The 15,051-nt window shown below is 46.2% G+C and overlaps 1 protein-coding gene across 1 annotated transcript in view; it reads left to right on the top strand.

Moving 5' to 3' along the window:
- Positions 1-359: 359 nt before the first annotated feature.
- MAP3K9 (mitogen-activated protein kinase kinase kinase 9) overlaps positions 360-15,051 on the top strand; it is a 92,134-nt gene continuing 77,442 nt past the window's right edge. The window contains exons 1-2 of the mRNA XM_049770536.1: positions 360-714; positions 11,947-12,360. Of these exons, the coding sequence (XP_049626493.1) occupies positions 363-714; positions 11,947-12,360 (766 nt within the window). The 5' untranslated portion in view covers positions 360-362. The remainder of the gene's footprint in view (positions 715-11,946; positions 12,361-15,051) is intronic.

Below are 15,051 nucleotides of genomic sequence, written 5' to 3'. Positions count from 1 at the left end.
CTAGAGCCCGAGCGAGGTGGAGCCGGGCGGGCAGCCTGGCGTCAGGTGGTCCCCGGTGAGGGGAGCAGCTCGCGGCCGCCACGGGCGCTTCCCCCCGCAGGCAGGTCAGGGCGGCCCGAGGAGCGCGAAGCTTCGGGGGCTCGAGCGCGCCGCAGCCCGGAGCCCCACGCGGCGCTGAGGGCGCGCCTGCCTTCGCCTCCCCTGGGGCTGGGCCCCCGAGGCGGCCGTCGGGCGCGGGGTGCGCGGGGGTCGCCGCCCCCGAGGCCGGCGCGAGCCGAGGAGCCGCATGAACAATAGGCGGGCGGCGGCGGCGGCGGCGGCGGCGGCGGCGGCGGCCTCGCACCCTATGGACCGGCCGCTCCATGGAGCCCCCGACTGCGCTGCTCGGCTGCCCGGCGGCCGCCGCTGGGGCCGGGGCCGAGGACGACGAGGAGGACGAGGAGGAGACGGCGCCGCTGCCCTACTGGACGGCCGTGTTCGAGTACGAGGCGGCGGGCGACGACGAGCTGACCCTGCGGCCGGGCGACGTGCTGCAGGTGCTGTCCAAGGACTCGCAGGTGTCGGGCGACGAGGGCTGGTGGACCGGCCAGCTGCGCCAGCGCGTCGGCATCTTCCCCAGCAACTACGTGACCCCGCGCAGCAGCGCCTTCTCCGGCCGGGCCGGGGCCGGGGGACGCGGAGGAGACGACCCCGGCCGACACCCGCCGATTCAGTGTAAGGCGAAAAAGTGGGGTGCGCGGACCCCACCCCGGTGCAGCGACGATCTGACGATCTGAGCCCCCCACCCCACCCGGGCCCGCCCGCATCGCCGGCGCTGCAGGGCCTGGTGTTGGTCTGGAACCCTCTAAGGTTGCATTCGGGCTTTCTGCACCTCCTATTCCGGCTGTCCCCCCACTTGCCATCATCGCCACACACACACACACACACACACACACACACACACACACACACACACAGATCTGGCGGGATTTCTGGAAAGCTGCTGTTTTCTCTGCTCACCCATCACCCACCCAAATCCGACAGCCCTTTGCTAACCTTTCCTCTCCCTACCTCTCCTCTAGGCGGGTCCCCGCCCCTCCAAGGCATTTATTTGCTTGCTTGCGGGGAGATTGCGTTGCGGGGCCCGGGCGTGCCCCCACCAGCCTGGCCTGGCTTGCACGTCCTTGTCTCTTCCCTCTCGAGAGGAAGAGGAGGAGGAGGAGGAGGAGGAGGAGGAGGAGGAGGAGGCTGAAGCTGAAGGGTGCATGTCTAGGAGCCTAAGCTTGCATCGCGCAAGTTGTGTCTGCCAGGCTTCGCTGGCGATGTGCTGTGAAGTGACTCTGTGTGTGTGTGTGTGTGTGTGTGTGTGTGTGTGTGTGTGTATTTGCTCACACACGCGTGTTGCTGAAGGTACCACGGTGATTGATGATACTATGCTTGTATGATGGTGTCTCTGCTGTGCGTATCTCTCTTGTGGGAGTGTGTGGTTGTGCCTGTGTGTGTTGGAGTGTCTTCTGAGAAGGCATCTGATGGTGAGTATGTGATGGGTGTTTGGGTGACAGGATGTGTGTCCCGACGTGTGTGTCTATGTTTAAGGGTGACTGGGCTTCTGTTGTGCATGTGTGTGTTGGTGTGTCTGAGTTTGTAGGAGTGTCTGTGTGACTCTTCTTGTGAGTGTATGTCTGTCTATGTAAGTCTGTTTGTGAGTCTCTGTGTGCATGTACCCTTGCAGGCCTTTGGGAGAAAGAAATAATTAAAAAGGGAAAAGTATGTCATTTCCCTGCGAGAGATCAGGGGCGCCAGGTACACCGACTAAATCCAGATTCTTGTCCTTAGGCCTAGACTCTTTAGACAGTGAATCTACTCTCTCATCCTATAACCTTGCTTGGATTTAGGAGTTGACATATCTCAGAGGGTCCATGCCCATGGGTCCCTCTCAGGGCTTTTTTTTGTAATGCCCTGGTTTTCACCGATTTCCCAGGAGTGCCAGTTCCACACTCTATAATGAATTTTTTTTTTCCTCTCCCCAAAGGCATTCAATTGCCATCAGACACTCTCCCAACTAGGCAGTTTTAGAAGAATGGTGTGCATATTTCACTATTTCAGGGTTTCCATAATGTTTCCTGTTAAAAATTGTTAGTAAATACTTATTATTACTTACTCAGTGTATATATATATATTATATATATATATATGTAGTAAGTTTATCCCAATTGTTATAAAGCCTAACTCTGTTTAAGCTTTCAGTTTTTAAATTTTGTTTTTGTTTTGGGTTTGAGGGCCACACCTGAGGATGCTATGGGGCTATTCCAGGCCATGCTTTGGGGTCCATGAGATGCTGGTCATCAAAGCTAGGCCTCCAGCAACTCACAAAGCATGCATTCTGCCCTTTGTAGCTATTTCTCCGGTCCCTACAACTTTTTAGTTTTTAAATTTTACATGTAATAGATACCTTTCTGGCCCTATAACTTTCACCTGAACAACTGTGTTACTTTATCTGAAGATATTTTTTAAATACCATCACTTAATGTTAACGTTACTGTTAACCTCTTGCTTTGTTTTTCTTCTTCATATTTCATTGGTGTTTTGGCAGTCGTTTGATGTTTAGATGTTTTTCTTCTCATTTTTCTCTTCCTTCTATTCATTATAAAATTTCCCCTTTCTGCATTGCCCTGTTGATAATGCCTGGAGGTGACAAATTACTTGACATTGTTCCTAGCATAATTTGGGAAACAGGGTTGAAGGTGAACTTGGTCACAGATTAGAAGATGGGCCTGACATGTTTGAAAACATAGATAGTGCAGGGCTAAGGTGCTTACCTTGTATCCCACTGACCCCATTCGCTCTCTGCTGCATATGGTCCCTCATATGAGCATTGCTGGAATGACCCCTGATTACAGAGTCACAAGTAAGCCCTGAGCACTGTCGTGTGTGCTCCTGGAACAAAACCCAACAACACAAAAAAGAAAACAGAGATTTAAACATAAGTCAGATTTCATGGTTCTTTGTAGGTAAATTTTTGTGATTTTTTTTTTTTTTTTTAGAGTAGAGGAATTATGGGAGGCTCATGGGACAGAGCCCTACTGAATAGTACATGCCTCTGACTTTCAGAGCAGTGAAGCTTGACTGTGACCTGGGCTAAGAGAACCCCACCACAGAAAGTCAAACACACTGACCAAGTGCTTCTTCTCTGTTAGATCTGCTGAACTAAGTAAATGGAAACAAAAGTGATCTTCCAGTGGATTCCAAGTATCTAAACTGCACATAATTAGACAGTAATAAGTATTTGTGCTTGTTGAAAGCTTGACTTGAAGAGCATGGCCTTTGAAGGAAGTGATTTTTGTGACCCTCTCAGGAGGTCTCACCCTGGCTGGAATTTATTCCTAGTTACTCAGGACACTTGGTTCCAATTAGAAATAAATGAATGTACCTCATGAGAGATAGAGACTGAGTTTTATATCGGGAATAAATAAATGGTAAGATCAAGAGGTGAGGAATTCACTGAGGAAAATGGGTGGATTTTTCATGCATAGATTCAGGACTTGGAGAGAGAGCTTCATGGGGCATTGCCAAGGGCTCTGACTATGACCCCACTGGCCCTGGCTACTAGTTCACTTAGTGTTTCAGCAAATAAAGGTGATCGACAATCTGGACTCCAAAAACTTGGAATGAAATGAGCCAGTGACAATTTTTCCCTGCTTGCCTTTTGAACTTCCCTGTGGGACATGTATTATGACATTAGATCAAGAATAGAAGACAGGTAAGTAGTAATATTCAATTTTAGCTTCAAATACTGCTTTTCATGGTGATAATTTTGTTTTAGACAGAAGAGGGGGGAAAATCATTAAAAACTTGTGACAAAAAATAGAGCAATCAGAAATGACTATGAAGATGTTTTTATCCCCTCCAGTATTGGTATTAGAGTCCAGCTATACTATACTTGTCTGGACTGACAAGTATATAAATAACCCATGAGCTGGCTCATCTTCTACTTTTTAGTGAAAAAAGAAAAATACTTCCAAATTTGTCATGTTAGAGATATATAATTCTAAGTTAAAAAAAAAACACATTTATATTAGAGGAGAGCTATCCCTGTTTCTTAGTAGGACATACATTAAGGTTATTACTAAGTTATATTTCCTCTTATCTATTCTTAGTATAAGGATGTATGTTTAGATGTATCACAGGTTTCTAAATGCCCCCAACCATTTACCCAGTCCCCATCTATCCAGACATGCCTATATATTTAGTTTCCAAGGACACAGTCAAAAGGAAGTTATACTGTAACTTAAAAGATGAATAATATGCAATGAATAGTCCAGAAAATTTTCTCTATAAAAGTTGAAAAATGTATGATTACAATGTGCCCGAAGTGTTACAATCAGGTCTTGACTGAAGCAGGGAAGGGAAGGAGAACCCCAGATATTCAGCTATAAAGGGAAGGATCCTCCTGCCCAGAGGGACTTTTGAGTGGGATGAAAAGAGGTCCCACCCTGTTCCATGTTCTATCCTCTCCTTTGAAAGCTGACTTCTGTACCTTGCTTGAAAGTTGAAAAAAAAAAGTTGGCCAAAATGTTTCCTTAACTAAAAAGCAAGAATCAGAGAGTTTGTCTTTTGTCCAGAGAGGTTATTGCTTTGCCTTCTCTACAAACACGGTCCTTCTATGAAAGGCTACTCATCCAAGGAGCTGTCTTTTCAGCACCCCATATAGAATCCCATTTTATCAATCCTCACATGCTGAAAAAGATATTTAGTACCTACTATGTGTTCACAGCAAATGCTTTAGACCAGGGGAAGTGGGGAAGGTACAAGAGAAATACAATGGTTACTTTCTTTAAGGAGAATGAAAATATTCAATTGAGAAAAGCTCTAAACTTAAATGTATTAAATAGCCAGCTACATACCTTTTCATCATTGTTAGGGACTGATAGGGGAAATTGCTTGTTTTTCTCCTCTAGTGTAACATTTTCCAAAAGGGTTTTCATTTTTTAAAATGTTTTTTATTTTTTTATTTTTTTATTTTTTTGGTTTTTGGGCCACACCCGGTGACGCTCAGGGGTTACTCCTGGCTATGCGCTCAGAAGTCGCTCCTGGCTTGGGGGACCATATGGGACGCCGGGGGATCGAACCGCGGTCCGTCTCCTAGGCTAGCGCAGGTAAGGCAGGCACCTTACCTCCAGCGCCACCGCCCGGCCCCTAAAATGTTTTTTAAATTGTATATATTTTTAATTTTTTAAATATATTTTTAATTGAATCACCAGGAGATATACAGTTACAAAGTTAGTCATGATGACATTGTATAGTCATACAATATCCAAAAAACCCTTCACCAGTGCACATTTCCCACCGTCACTGTCCCCAGTTTCCCTCCACTCCCTACTGCCTGCCTCTGTGGCAGACATTCCCCCTCCTCTTTTTTTAGACACTGTGGTTTGGAAAATTGTTAATGAAAGAGTACCAGGCATATCATTTTATCTCCAGCACCTAGTTCTTGTCCAGAGTGATGATTTGCAATTACCATTGTCTTAGTGGTCCCTTCCTGCCCTTACTACACTTCCCCACTATTTGTGGCAAGCTCCCTTCCATGGATTGGTCTTCTTGGCTTTTGTCTCAATTGTCTTTGGATATTATAACCATACTATTTTTATGTATGTATGTATGTATGTATGTATGTATGTATGTATGTATGTATATATATATATGTCGAAAATGAATGTGATCATTCTATATCCCTCTCCCTCTGGCTCATTTTACTCAGCATAATGCTCTCTGTATCCTTCCATGTATGAAGATTTCATGACTTCAGTCTTTCTTTTTTTTTTTTGGTTTTTTGGGCCACACCCATTTTGATGTTCAGGGGTTACTCCTGGCTATGCGCTCAGAAATCACCCCTGGCTTGGGGGGACCATATGGGACGCCGGGGGATCGAACCGTGGTCCGTCCTATGCTAGCGCTTGCAAGGTAGACACCTTACCTCTAGCGCCACCTTCCCGGCCCCGACTTCAGTCTTTCTAATAGCTGTGTATCTGTGTAGTATTCCATCTTATAGATGGGCCAGAGTTTCTTTTCTTCCTTTTTTTTTTTTGGTTTTTGGGTCACCACCAGCAGCGCTCAGGGGTCACTCCTGGCTCTACGCTCAGAAATTGTTCCTGGCAGGCTTGGGGGACCATATGGGATGCCGGGGTTCGAACCACCGGCCTTCTGCATGCAAGGCAAACGCCTTACCTCCATGCTATCTCTCTGGTCCCGGGCCATAGTTTTTTTATTTACTCATCTTTTCTCAGGCACTTGAGTTGTTTCTAGACTACTGTGAATAGTGCTGCAATGAACATTTTCTTTCTTTTTTTTTTTTTTTTTTTTTTTGAGTATATATTCCCAGGAGCAGTAGTAAGGAGCTCATTGTCCAGTTTTTTTTTTTTTTTTTTTGGGTCACACCCAGTGATGCTCAGGGATTACTCCTGGTTATGAACTCAGAAATTGCTCCTGGCTTGAGGGACCATATGGGACGCGGGGGGATCGAACCGTGGCCTGTCTTAGGCTAGAACAGGCACGGCAGACGCCTTACTGCTTGCGCCATTGCTCCAGCCCAGTCATTGTCTAGTTTTTTTGTTTGTTTGTTTTTGGGTCACAGCCGGCAGTGCTCAGGGGTTACTCCTGGCTCTATGCTCAGAAATCGCTCCTGGCAGGCTTGGGGGACCATATGGGATGCCGGGATTTGAACCACCATCCTTCTATATGCAAGGAAAATGCCCTACCTCCATGCTGTCTCTCTGGCTCAGTCTAGTTATTTTTGAGGACTGTCTATATTGTTTTCCAAAATGGCTGGACAAGTTGACATTCCTGTCAGTGGTGAATGAGAGTCCTTTTCTTCCTACATCCATGCCAGCACTGGTTGTTCTTGTTCTTTTTGATGTGTGCCAGTGTATGTGGTATGTGACATGATATCTTATTGTTGTTTTGATTTACATCTCCCTGATGACTAATGATGTGGAGCATTTTTTTCATGACATTGAAGCTAAAGGCATCTTCAAGGATGAAACACCATTTACAAAGCAAATGGAAGCAAGGATAAACAAATGGGGCTTCATTAAACTAGGAAGCTTCTGTACTTCAAGGGAAATAGTGACCAAGATATAAAGACTGCCCATGAATTGAGAGAAACTATTCACCAGTACCCTTCTGATAATGGGTTAATATCTAATATATATAAAGCACCGGTAGAACTTAACAAGAAAAAAAAAAACTGACCCCATCCAAAAATAGGAAGAAGAGATGAACAGAAACCTCCTCAGAGAAGAAATACAGATGTCAAAGAGGGGTTTTAATCTATCTTAAACAGAGGCATATTTTTTTCTTATTCATATAGATGAGAAAAAGCAAAATTGATTTATTGACTTCAGATGAAGTCAGGGTTCGTTGTGTTTATTTTGGTGGGGTAGAGTGGGAGCCACATTGTCAGTGCTTAGGAGTTATTCCTCTTTTTGCAATTAAGAGTGACCCCTGACAGTGTCTAGATATTCAAACCAGGATTGTGGGTGAGGTAGCCACTTGCAAGGCAAGTACTTTACCTCCTGAGTTAACCCTCTAGCACCAAGGATTTATTTTAGGGTCCAGAAAAATGTAAGGTATTTTAGACAGAATGGGGAATGAAGTGCTTAATGCAGTGGTCCTCAAACTATGGCCCGCGGGTCACATATTGTATTTGTATCTGTTTTGTTTTGTTTTGTTTTGTTTTTGGCTTTTGGGTCACACCCAGCAGTGCTCAGGGGTTATTCCTGGCTCCAGGCTCAGAAGTTGCTCCTGGCAGGCATGGGGGACCATATGGGACGCCGGGATTTGAACCGATGACCTCCTGCATGAAAGGCAAACGCCTTACCTCCATGCTATCTCTCCGGCCCCTTGTATCTGTTTTGTTTCTTCATTGAAAAATAAGATATATGCAGTGTGCATAAGAATTCGTTCATGGGCCCGGAGAGATAGCACAGCGGCGTTTGCCTTGTAAGCAGCCAATCCAGGACCAAAGGTGGTTGGTTCGAATCCTGGTGTCCCATATGGTCCCCCATGCCTGCCAGGAGCTATTTCTGAGCAGACAGCCAGGAGTAACCCCTGAGCACCGCCGGGTGTGGGCCAAAAACCAAAAAAAAAAAAAAAAAAGAATTCGTTCATAAGTTTTGTTTTTACTATAGTCAGACCCTCCAGTGGTCTGAGGGACAGTGAACTGGCCCCCTGCTTAAAAAGTTTGAGGACCCCTGGCTTAATGGAATGCCTGTGACCTGTTGGATAGAACAGATTCTAGAACATTATAGATCTGATATAGCCAACTGGGAGGATTCAGAATCAGGGGTCACCATTGAAATTTTGACTTTAAGAACACCCTGTGGGGGCCGGGCGGTGGCGCTGGAGGTAAGGTGCCTGCCTTACCTGCGCTAGCCTAGGACGGACCGCGGTTCAATCCCCCAGCATCCCATATGGTCCCCCAAGCCAGGAGCGACTTCTGAGCGCATAGTCAGGAGTAACCCCTGAGCGTCACCGGGTGTGGCCCAAAAACCAAAAACCAAAAAAAAAAAAAAAAAAAAAAAAAAAGAACACCCTGTTATAGCTGCAATCCAGTGATTAGGCAACTATTTGGCTATACAATACTCCTCTTCACGTCTACAGAGCTAAGGACTGGGTACTGCTGTGCAGTTGCAGAAAATCCACTTCTCAGAACCACTGGTTCCCAACGAAAGCATTAGAGTAGCAAGATACTCTCCAGCTGAATTCTACCCTTCAGATATTTGTACCTCTTGCTGTACCAGTGCTCTTGCTACCAGGTGTCAGTAAAACATATGTTCCAATCTTTTCAATAGAAAGACATACTAAAAGGATTTTAGTATTGATGCCCCAACTGATAGTCAATGGAATCTAATATACCTTTTACACTTCAACAAGAGGATTTGGTGGGTGAGGTAATACACTTAAGCAGTTGGAACTTTGGAAGTCAAGATAGGCTATGCAATTCTCTTTTCCTAAGAATTATGCTTGTACAGATTGCCAGTCACATCACAAAATGCAAGTGAAGTCATTTGGAGTTCCCCAACTATGATAGAAATACAACTAAACAGGAATAATTTCTAGATCACTGGTATCTGCATGGAGGATAGAAATGCTGTAGAGTTTACTTAGTAAAGGGGCACAGTATGCAGGAGGCATTCTCCTTTGGTCCTGCTAAGGTCCAAAATTTTATTTTTATTTTTATTTTTAGTATTTTAGCCAAACCTTCCTGCTCTTGTGTTTGTTTCAGGAGATCCAGTTCAGAGTTGTTATGCTTTCAGATCTAAATTAGGTTCCTTTCCCTCTGGAGGTCTAGTTTCTTCTTCCTTTCCCTCCCCATTATGTTTCACCTTCTCTTGGTCACCTGTTGAAGGTTTAGCATGATGAGTCCAGTGGCAGAAAAGGTAGATGGAACACGCTCTCTGGATCTCACATTGTAGCAAGGTGACAGGCACTGAACAAGTAATTGCAACCTTGGTGAGTCTTGCCAAATAGAGACTGCTATGAAAGTGTTCAATGGGAACCTCACCTTCTTGAGTCAGGGGTTAGGAAAAGCTCATTTAGGAAATGGATATTTCTGCTGAAACTTGAGGAGGGAGTGTGAGTCATCCAGGTAAAGACAAAAGAGGCTGAGCAGATGGACAGAAATTTCCTGAGAGAGACATGAAGTAGCCCTTCTTTCATGGAGCAGGATCATACTTAGCCAACGACATAGACTCCCTGGTAGCTGCCCATGGAAACAGATAATGTTTCCAGAGCTCTCAATTATCACTGAGAACCTGAGCTATCGCTATCACTGAGAACCTTAAGTTCAAACTCTAAGTGTAACTCTGGGAGCAGAAAGACAGCTATGGTTTGGAAGTCTGCTGGAGGAAGAGGCTTCCTGCACCAGGAGGAGACGTCTTAATCACCTGGATGCACTTGCACAATCAAGTTGTGAAAATCTCTCAATCTACCCCATACTTCCTGTCTCTACAGCTGCCAAGGGTCACACCCTTGGACTCACTTGCTTCAGTCAATATGGTGACCTCCTCAGAGGTTCCTTTTGCTGTGTGTGGAATCTCTTGTCTTCCAGGTTTCAACTCAGTTAGTTTGTGTGTGTGGTTTGTGGGCCACACTTAGTGATGCTTTAGGCTTACCCCTGAGTCAGTGCTAAGGGATCATTCCTGGTTCCAGTTCAGAAGTGTGTTGTGTGTGTGTGTGTGTGTGTGTGTGTGGTTTTTGGGCCACCCTTGGTGATGCTGGCTCAGTGCTCAGAGATCATTCATGGTTCCAATTCAGAGAGGGGTGTGTGTGAGTGTGTGTTTGTGTGTGTGCGTGCGCGCTAGGGTTATGGGCCACACTTGGTGGTGCTTTAGGCTTACTCGTGTGTGTGTGTGTGTGTGTGTGTGTGTGTGTGTGTGTGTGTGTGAGATCATTCCTGGTTCCAATTCAGAGAGGGTGTGTGTGTGTGTGTGTGTGTGTGTGTGTGTGTGTGCTAGGTTTATGGGCCACACTTGGTGGTGCTTTAGGCTTACTCGTGTGTGTGTGTGTGTGTGTGTGTGTGTGTGTGTGTGTGAGAGAGAGATCATTCCTGGTTCCAATTCAGAGAGGGTGTGTGTATGTGTGTGTGTGCTAGGTTTATGGGCCACACTTGGTGGTGCTTTAGGCTTACTCCTGGCTCTGTGCTCAGGGCGTCATTCTTGGTGGGGCTCAGGGGACTATATATGGTGCTGGAGATCACATCAGGGTAGTCTTGTGCAAGGCAAGTGCCTTAACTCCATTACTATCACCCCTGTCCAATCACCCTAAGGAGACATGACTCTCCTAGCACATACAGATCGAAGTTCAAGCTCCTCAGACTATCTTTAATCACTTCATGACCTGGCAGTCTCCCATGAGGCTTTGAGCATCATCTACCTGATGCACACTTGTTACCTGGGTCTCCCTGACATTCCTGCAGTGTGGCCTTTATCCTCATGCCCCAGGTTCTTGCTCATACCTTGCTCTCTGCCTGGCTTGTGCTTCTCTACCTTTATTGCCTGCTGCTGCTCCTTCTGCCTTAGGGCCCGTTTCTAATGCTGCCTTCCCCTTGAAGGCTTCTCTCACTCACCCTCTGAATTTGCTGCCTGTTGGTGAATTTGTCCTCTGTTCCTATAGCCACAGAAGCTCTTTGCATAGCACAGGTTTTTTGTTTGTTTTGTTTTGGGGCCATACCCTGCAGCACTCAGGAGTTACTCCTGGCTCTGCACTCAGAGATTACTCCTGGCAGGCTCAGGGGACCATATGGGATGCCAGGGATCGAACTTGGGTCTGTCCTGGGTCAGTTGCATGCAAGGCAAATGCCCTATCACCATGCTACCACTCCAGCCCCGAATAACACAGTTCTGTGTGTGTGTGTGTGTGTGTGTGTGTATGTGTGTGTGCATCCATGCACATGTACTAGGTTGGTGCTTCTCACTTCCTAGTTAGTGCACTGAAGTCGCTGAATAATTCTCATAAAAAATAATCTTCCCCAGGGGCCGGAGAGATAGCATGGAGGTAAGGCGTTTGCCTCCCATGCAGAAGGTCGATGGTTTGAATCCCGGTGTCCCATATGGTCGCCTGAGCCCGCCAGGAGCAATTTCTGAGCATAGAGCCAGGAGTTACCCCTGAGTGTTGCCGGGTGTGACCCAAAAACAAAACAAAACAAAAAATAATAATCTTCCCCAACTTACCCTTGAGTTTGAATGGTGGTTTGGGCACACAATTCTGCTCATCAATATTTACCAAATGTTTGTTGTATGCTCGTCCTTGAGGATAGGAAAATGTAAGTTTTCTTTGCCCCTTTGGCCCTTACCCTGTCACTGAGGAAACCAAAGTCCAAGTGAGCTACTAGCCTACCAGATAAATGGATAACCGGTTGCTTTGCAGAACTGTTCTGACTTGCCACCTTTCCTCTTGTCTCTGTCTCAGTGTTAGAGATTGACTTTGCGGAGCTGACACTGGAAGAGATCATCGGCATTGGGGGCTTTGGGAAAGTCTATCGTGCTTTCTGGGTAGGGGATGAGGTCGCCGTGAAGGCCGCTCGCCACGACCCTGACGAGGACATCAGCCAGACCATTGAGAATGTTCGTCAGGAGGCCAAGCTCTTTGCCATGCTGAAGCACCCCAACATCATTGCCCTTCGGGGCGTGTGTTTGAAGGAACCCAATCTCTGCCTGGTCATGGAGTTTGCTCGAGGAGGGCCTCTGAACAGAGTGTTGTCTGGGAAGAGGATTCCCCCGGACATCCTGGTGAACTGGGCTGTACAGATTGCCAGAGGGATGAACTACTTACACGATGAGGCCATTGTCCCCATCATCCACCGCGACCTTAAGTCCAGTAACAGTGAGTATGAGGCAGGGAGCTGGTGGGATCTCCGACTAAGTGGCTTTTAGTAGGATCTTGGAACTCTCCTCCTGCTGCTGAAACACAGAGATGGAATGAGTTTCAGGAACCACGTCACTGTAGGAGGGAAGGACGAGGAACTGGAAGAATGTGGGGGTAATTCTGAGCTCTTCTCAATAGGCAGAGTTAGCAAGGTGTGATGCTAACATATTGCAAAAAGCCTAAGTTCCAGGGGTTGGAGCGGTAGGGTGTTTTCCTTGTACGCGCCTGACCCAGGATGGACCTCGGTTCGATCTTCTGTGTCTTCTATGGTCCCCAAGCCAGGAGTGATTTCAGAGCGCATAGCCAGGAGTAATCCCTGAGTGTCATCGGGTGTGCCCCCCCCCAAAAAAAAGCTAAAGTTCCAAACTCATAGATTCATTTTCTTTCTTTCTTTTTTTTTTTTTTGGGGGGGGGCACACCCGGTGACTCCTGACTATGTGCTCAGAAGTTGCTCCTGGCTAGGGGGACCATATGGGACACAGGGGGATCGAACCGCGGTTCATCCTAGGCTAGCGCAGGCAAGGCAGGCACCTTACCTCTAGCGCCACCACGCTGGCCCTCATAGATTCATTTCCCCACTGAGAGGAGTGTAGTGTGTCTCTTCTAATTCCAAGAGGGATTGTCCTCTCTGATGGAATAGCAGCTAACAGAAGCCGACACAACCTATTGGAATGTTTACAGCTTGAGGTACTCTCTCCTCTTAGAGCAGGTCAGTGTATTAGGCTCAGAGGTTGAAGCTGGTGATTTGGTCCCAGACCTCTTGGGAGCCTAGGGGTGAATGAATTCATTAATTGGTGGAAGAATTCATAAATTGCCATAATGGCCAGGTGTTTAATAGCTGGGAATTGAGTAGAAACTTCTTGAACCCCCAGACTATAAACGTGATTATAAAACAAGTGTTAGATATAATTAAATGGTGAGCTGGTAGAGAAGACAGTCTCTTTCCTTGACTACATCCCCAGTGGCTGGGAATATGCTGCTTTTATGTGGTAACTTGTGTCTTCCTTTGTGAAAAAGAAGTGGTAGAGAAACAGCAGCTGGCTCAGGGGTCTGTGCTGGGATGACACAGAACATTTGAATGCTCAGGGAGGAAGGCCTGAGACATGGAGAATGTCTGGACTCAGGAACTTTACTCTGCCTCCATATGCTTTGCACCGGAAATCCTTTAGACTGGTTTTCCAAGCTGTTTATATGGTTTATTTTTCTGTTAATACTGTTGGCAAGCTGTTTACTTTAAAAAGTATATTCAGGAGTGATAAAAGCGGGTTATTTTTTTTTGGTTTTTGGGCCACACCTGTTAGACGCTCAGGGGTTACTCCTGGTTATGCACTCAGAAATCGCCCCTGGCTTAGGGGGACCATATGGGACGCCGGGGGAATCGAACCACTGTCCATCCTATGCTAGCGCTTGCAAGGCAGACACCTTACCTCTAGCGCCACCTTCCCGGCCCCAAAAGCGGGTTATTTTTTAATTGCACAAGTGATTAAATACTGGAACGTTGTATGACTGAAACTCAGCCATCAACTACTTTTTAACTGTGTACCTCATGGTTATTTAAATTTAAAAAAAAATAGTTTAAAGAATATAAGTTGGGGCCCGAGAGATAGCACAGCATGTAGGGTATTTTGCCTTGCACGCTCTGGACCCGGGTTTGATCTCCTGTATCCCAGATAGTCCCCTGAGCCTGCCAGTAGTAACCCCTGAGCACCACCAGGTGTGACTCAAAACTCAAAATAAAATAAACATTTTAAAAAATAGTGTAAGTGGGGCTGGAGAGATAGCATGGAGGTAGGGCATTTGCCTTGCATGCAGAAGGTTCGAATCCTGGGATCCCATATGGTCCCCCTGTAGCCTGCCAGGAGTGGTTTCTGAGTGTAGAGCCAGGAATAACCCCTGAGCGCTGCCAGGTGTACCCCAAAACAAAAAAAATAAAAAAATAGTTTAAGTAAATAAAATGAAGAGAATGACAATCTTCAGTAATGTTACTATATTTAGTATATTCATGCAGATATTTTGAAGGCCTAGATAGTTTATATTCACAAATATTCTTTACAATTTACTTTAAAATAGCATACATTAGGGCCCAGAGAGATAGCACAGCGGCGTTTGCCTTGCAAGCAGCCGATCCAGGACCAAAGGTGGTTGGTTCGAATCCCGGTGTCCCATATGGTCCCCCATGCCTGCCAGGAGCTATTTCTGAGCAGACAGCCAGGAGTAACCCCTGAGCACCGCCGGGTGTGACCCAAAAACAAAAAACAAAAACAAACAAACAAACAAAATAGCATACATTAGTATAATTATTTGGTTCTTTACTCCCTTTCTCCTTCATAATAGAAAAAATTACACTATTATGAGAGTATGGGATATGGGATACGTTGGGGGTCAGAGGAGAGCCTTCTGGAAATTGGGACCACTGGGATTCTACCTAATGGTCTTAGGGAGCTATAAATGTCAGGGATTGAGTTTAGAAGCTCATGTTTTTTAGGCATGCACTCTGACCAGACTTTGAGCCCTCCTCAGCCCCTAAGATACTTAGAGATAACACAGTTCCATGTCACTAAAGGATGGGGGACATCCTGAGAAACATGTTCTTAGGTGATTTCACACTTCTGTGAATGTAGCAGATTATAAATATGCAAACCTAGTTGG

The sequence above is a fragment of the Suncus etruscus genome, chromosome 3 (assembly GCF_024139225.1).
Source record: "Suncus etruscus isolate mSunEtr1 chromosome 3, mSunEtr1.pri.cur, whole genome shotgun sequence".
NCBI classification, from domain to species: Eukaryota; Metazoa; Chordata; class Mammalia; order Eulipotyphla; family Soricidae; genus Suncus; species Suncus etruscus.
This window is presented reverse-complemented; position numbering and strand designations above follow the sequence as displayed.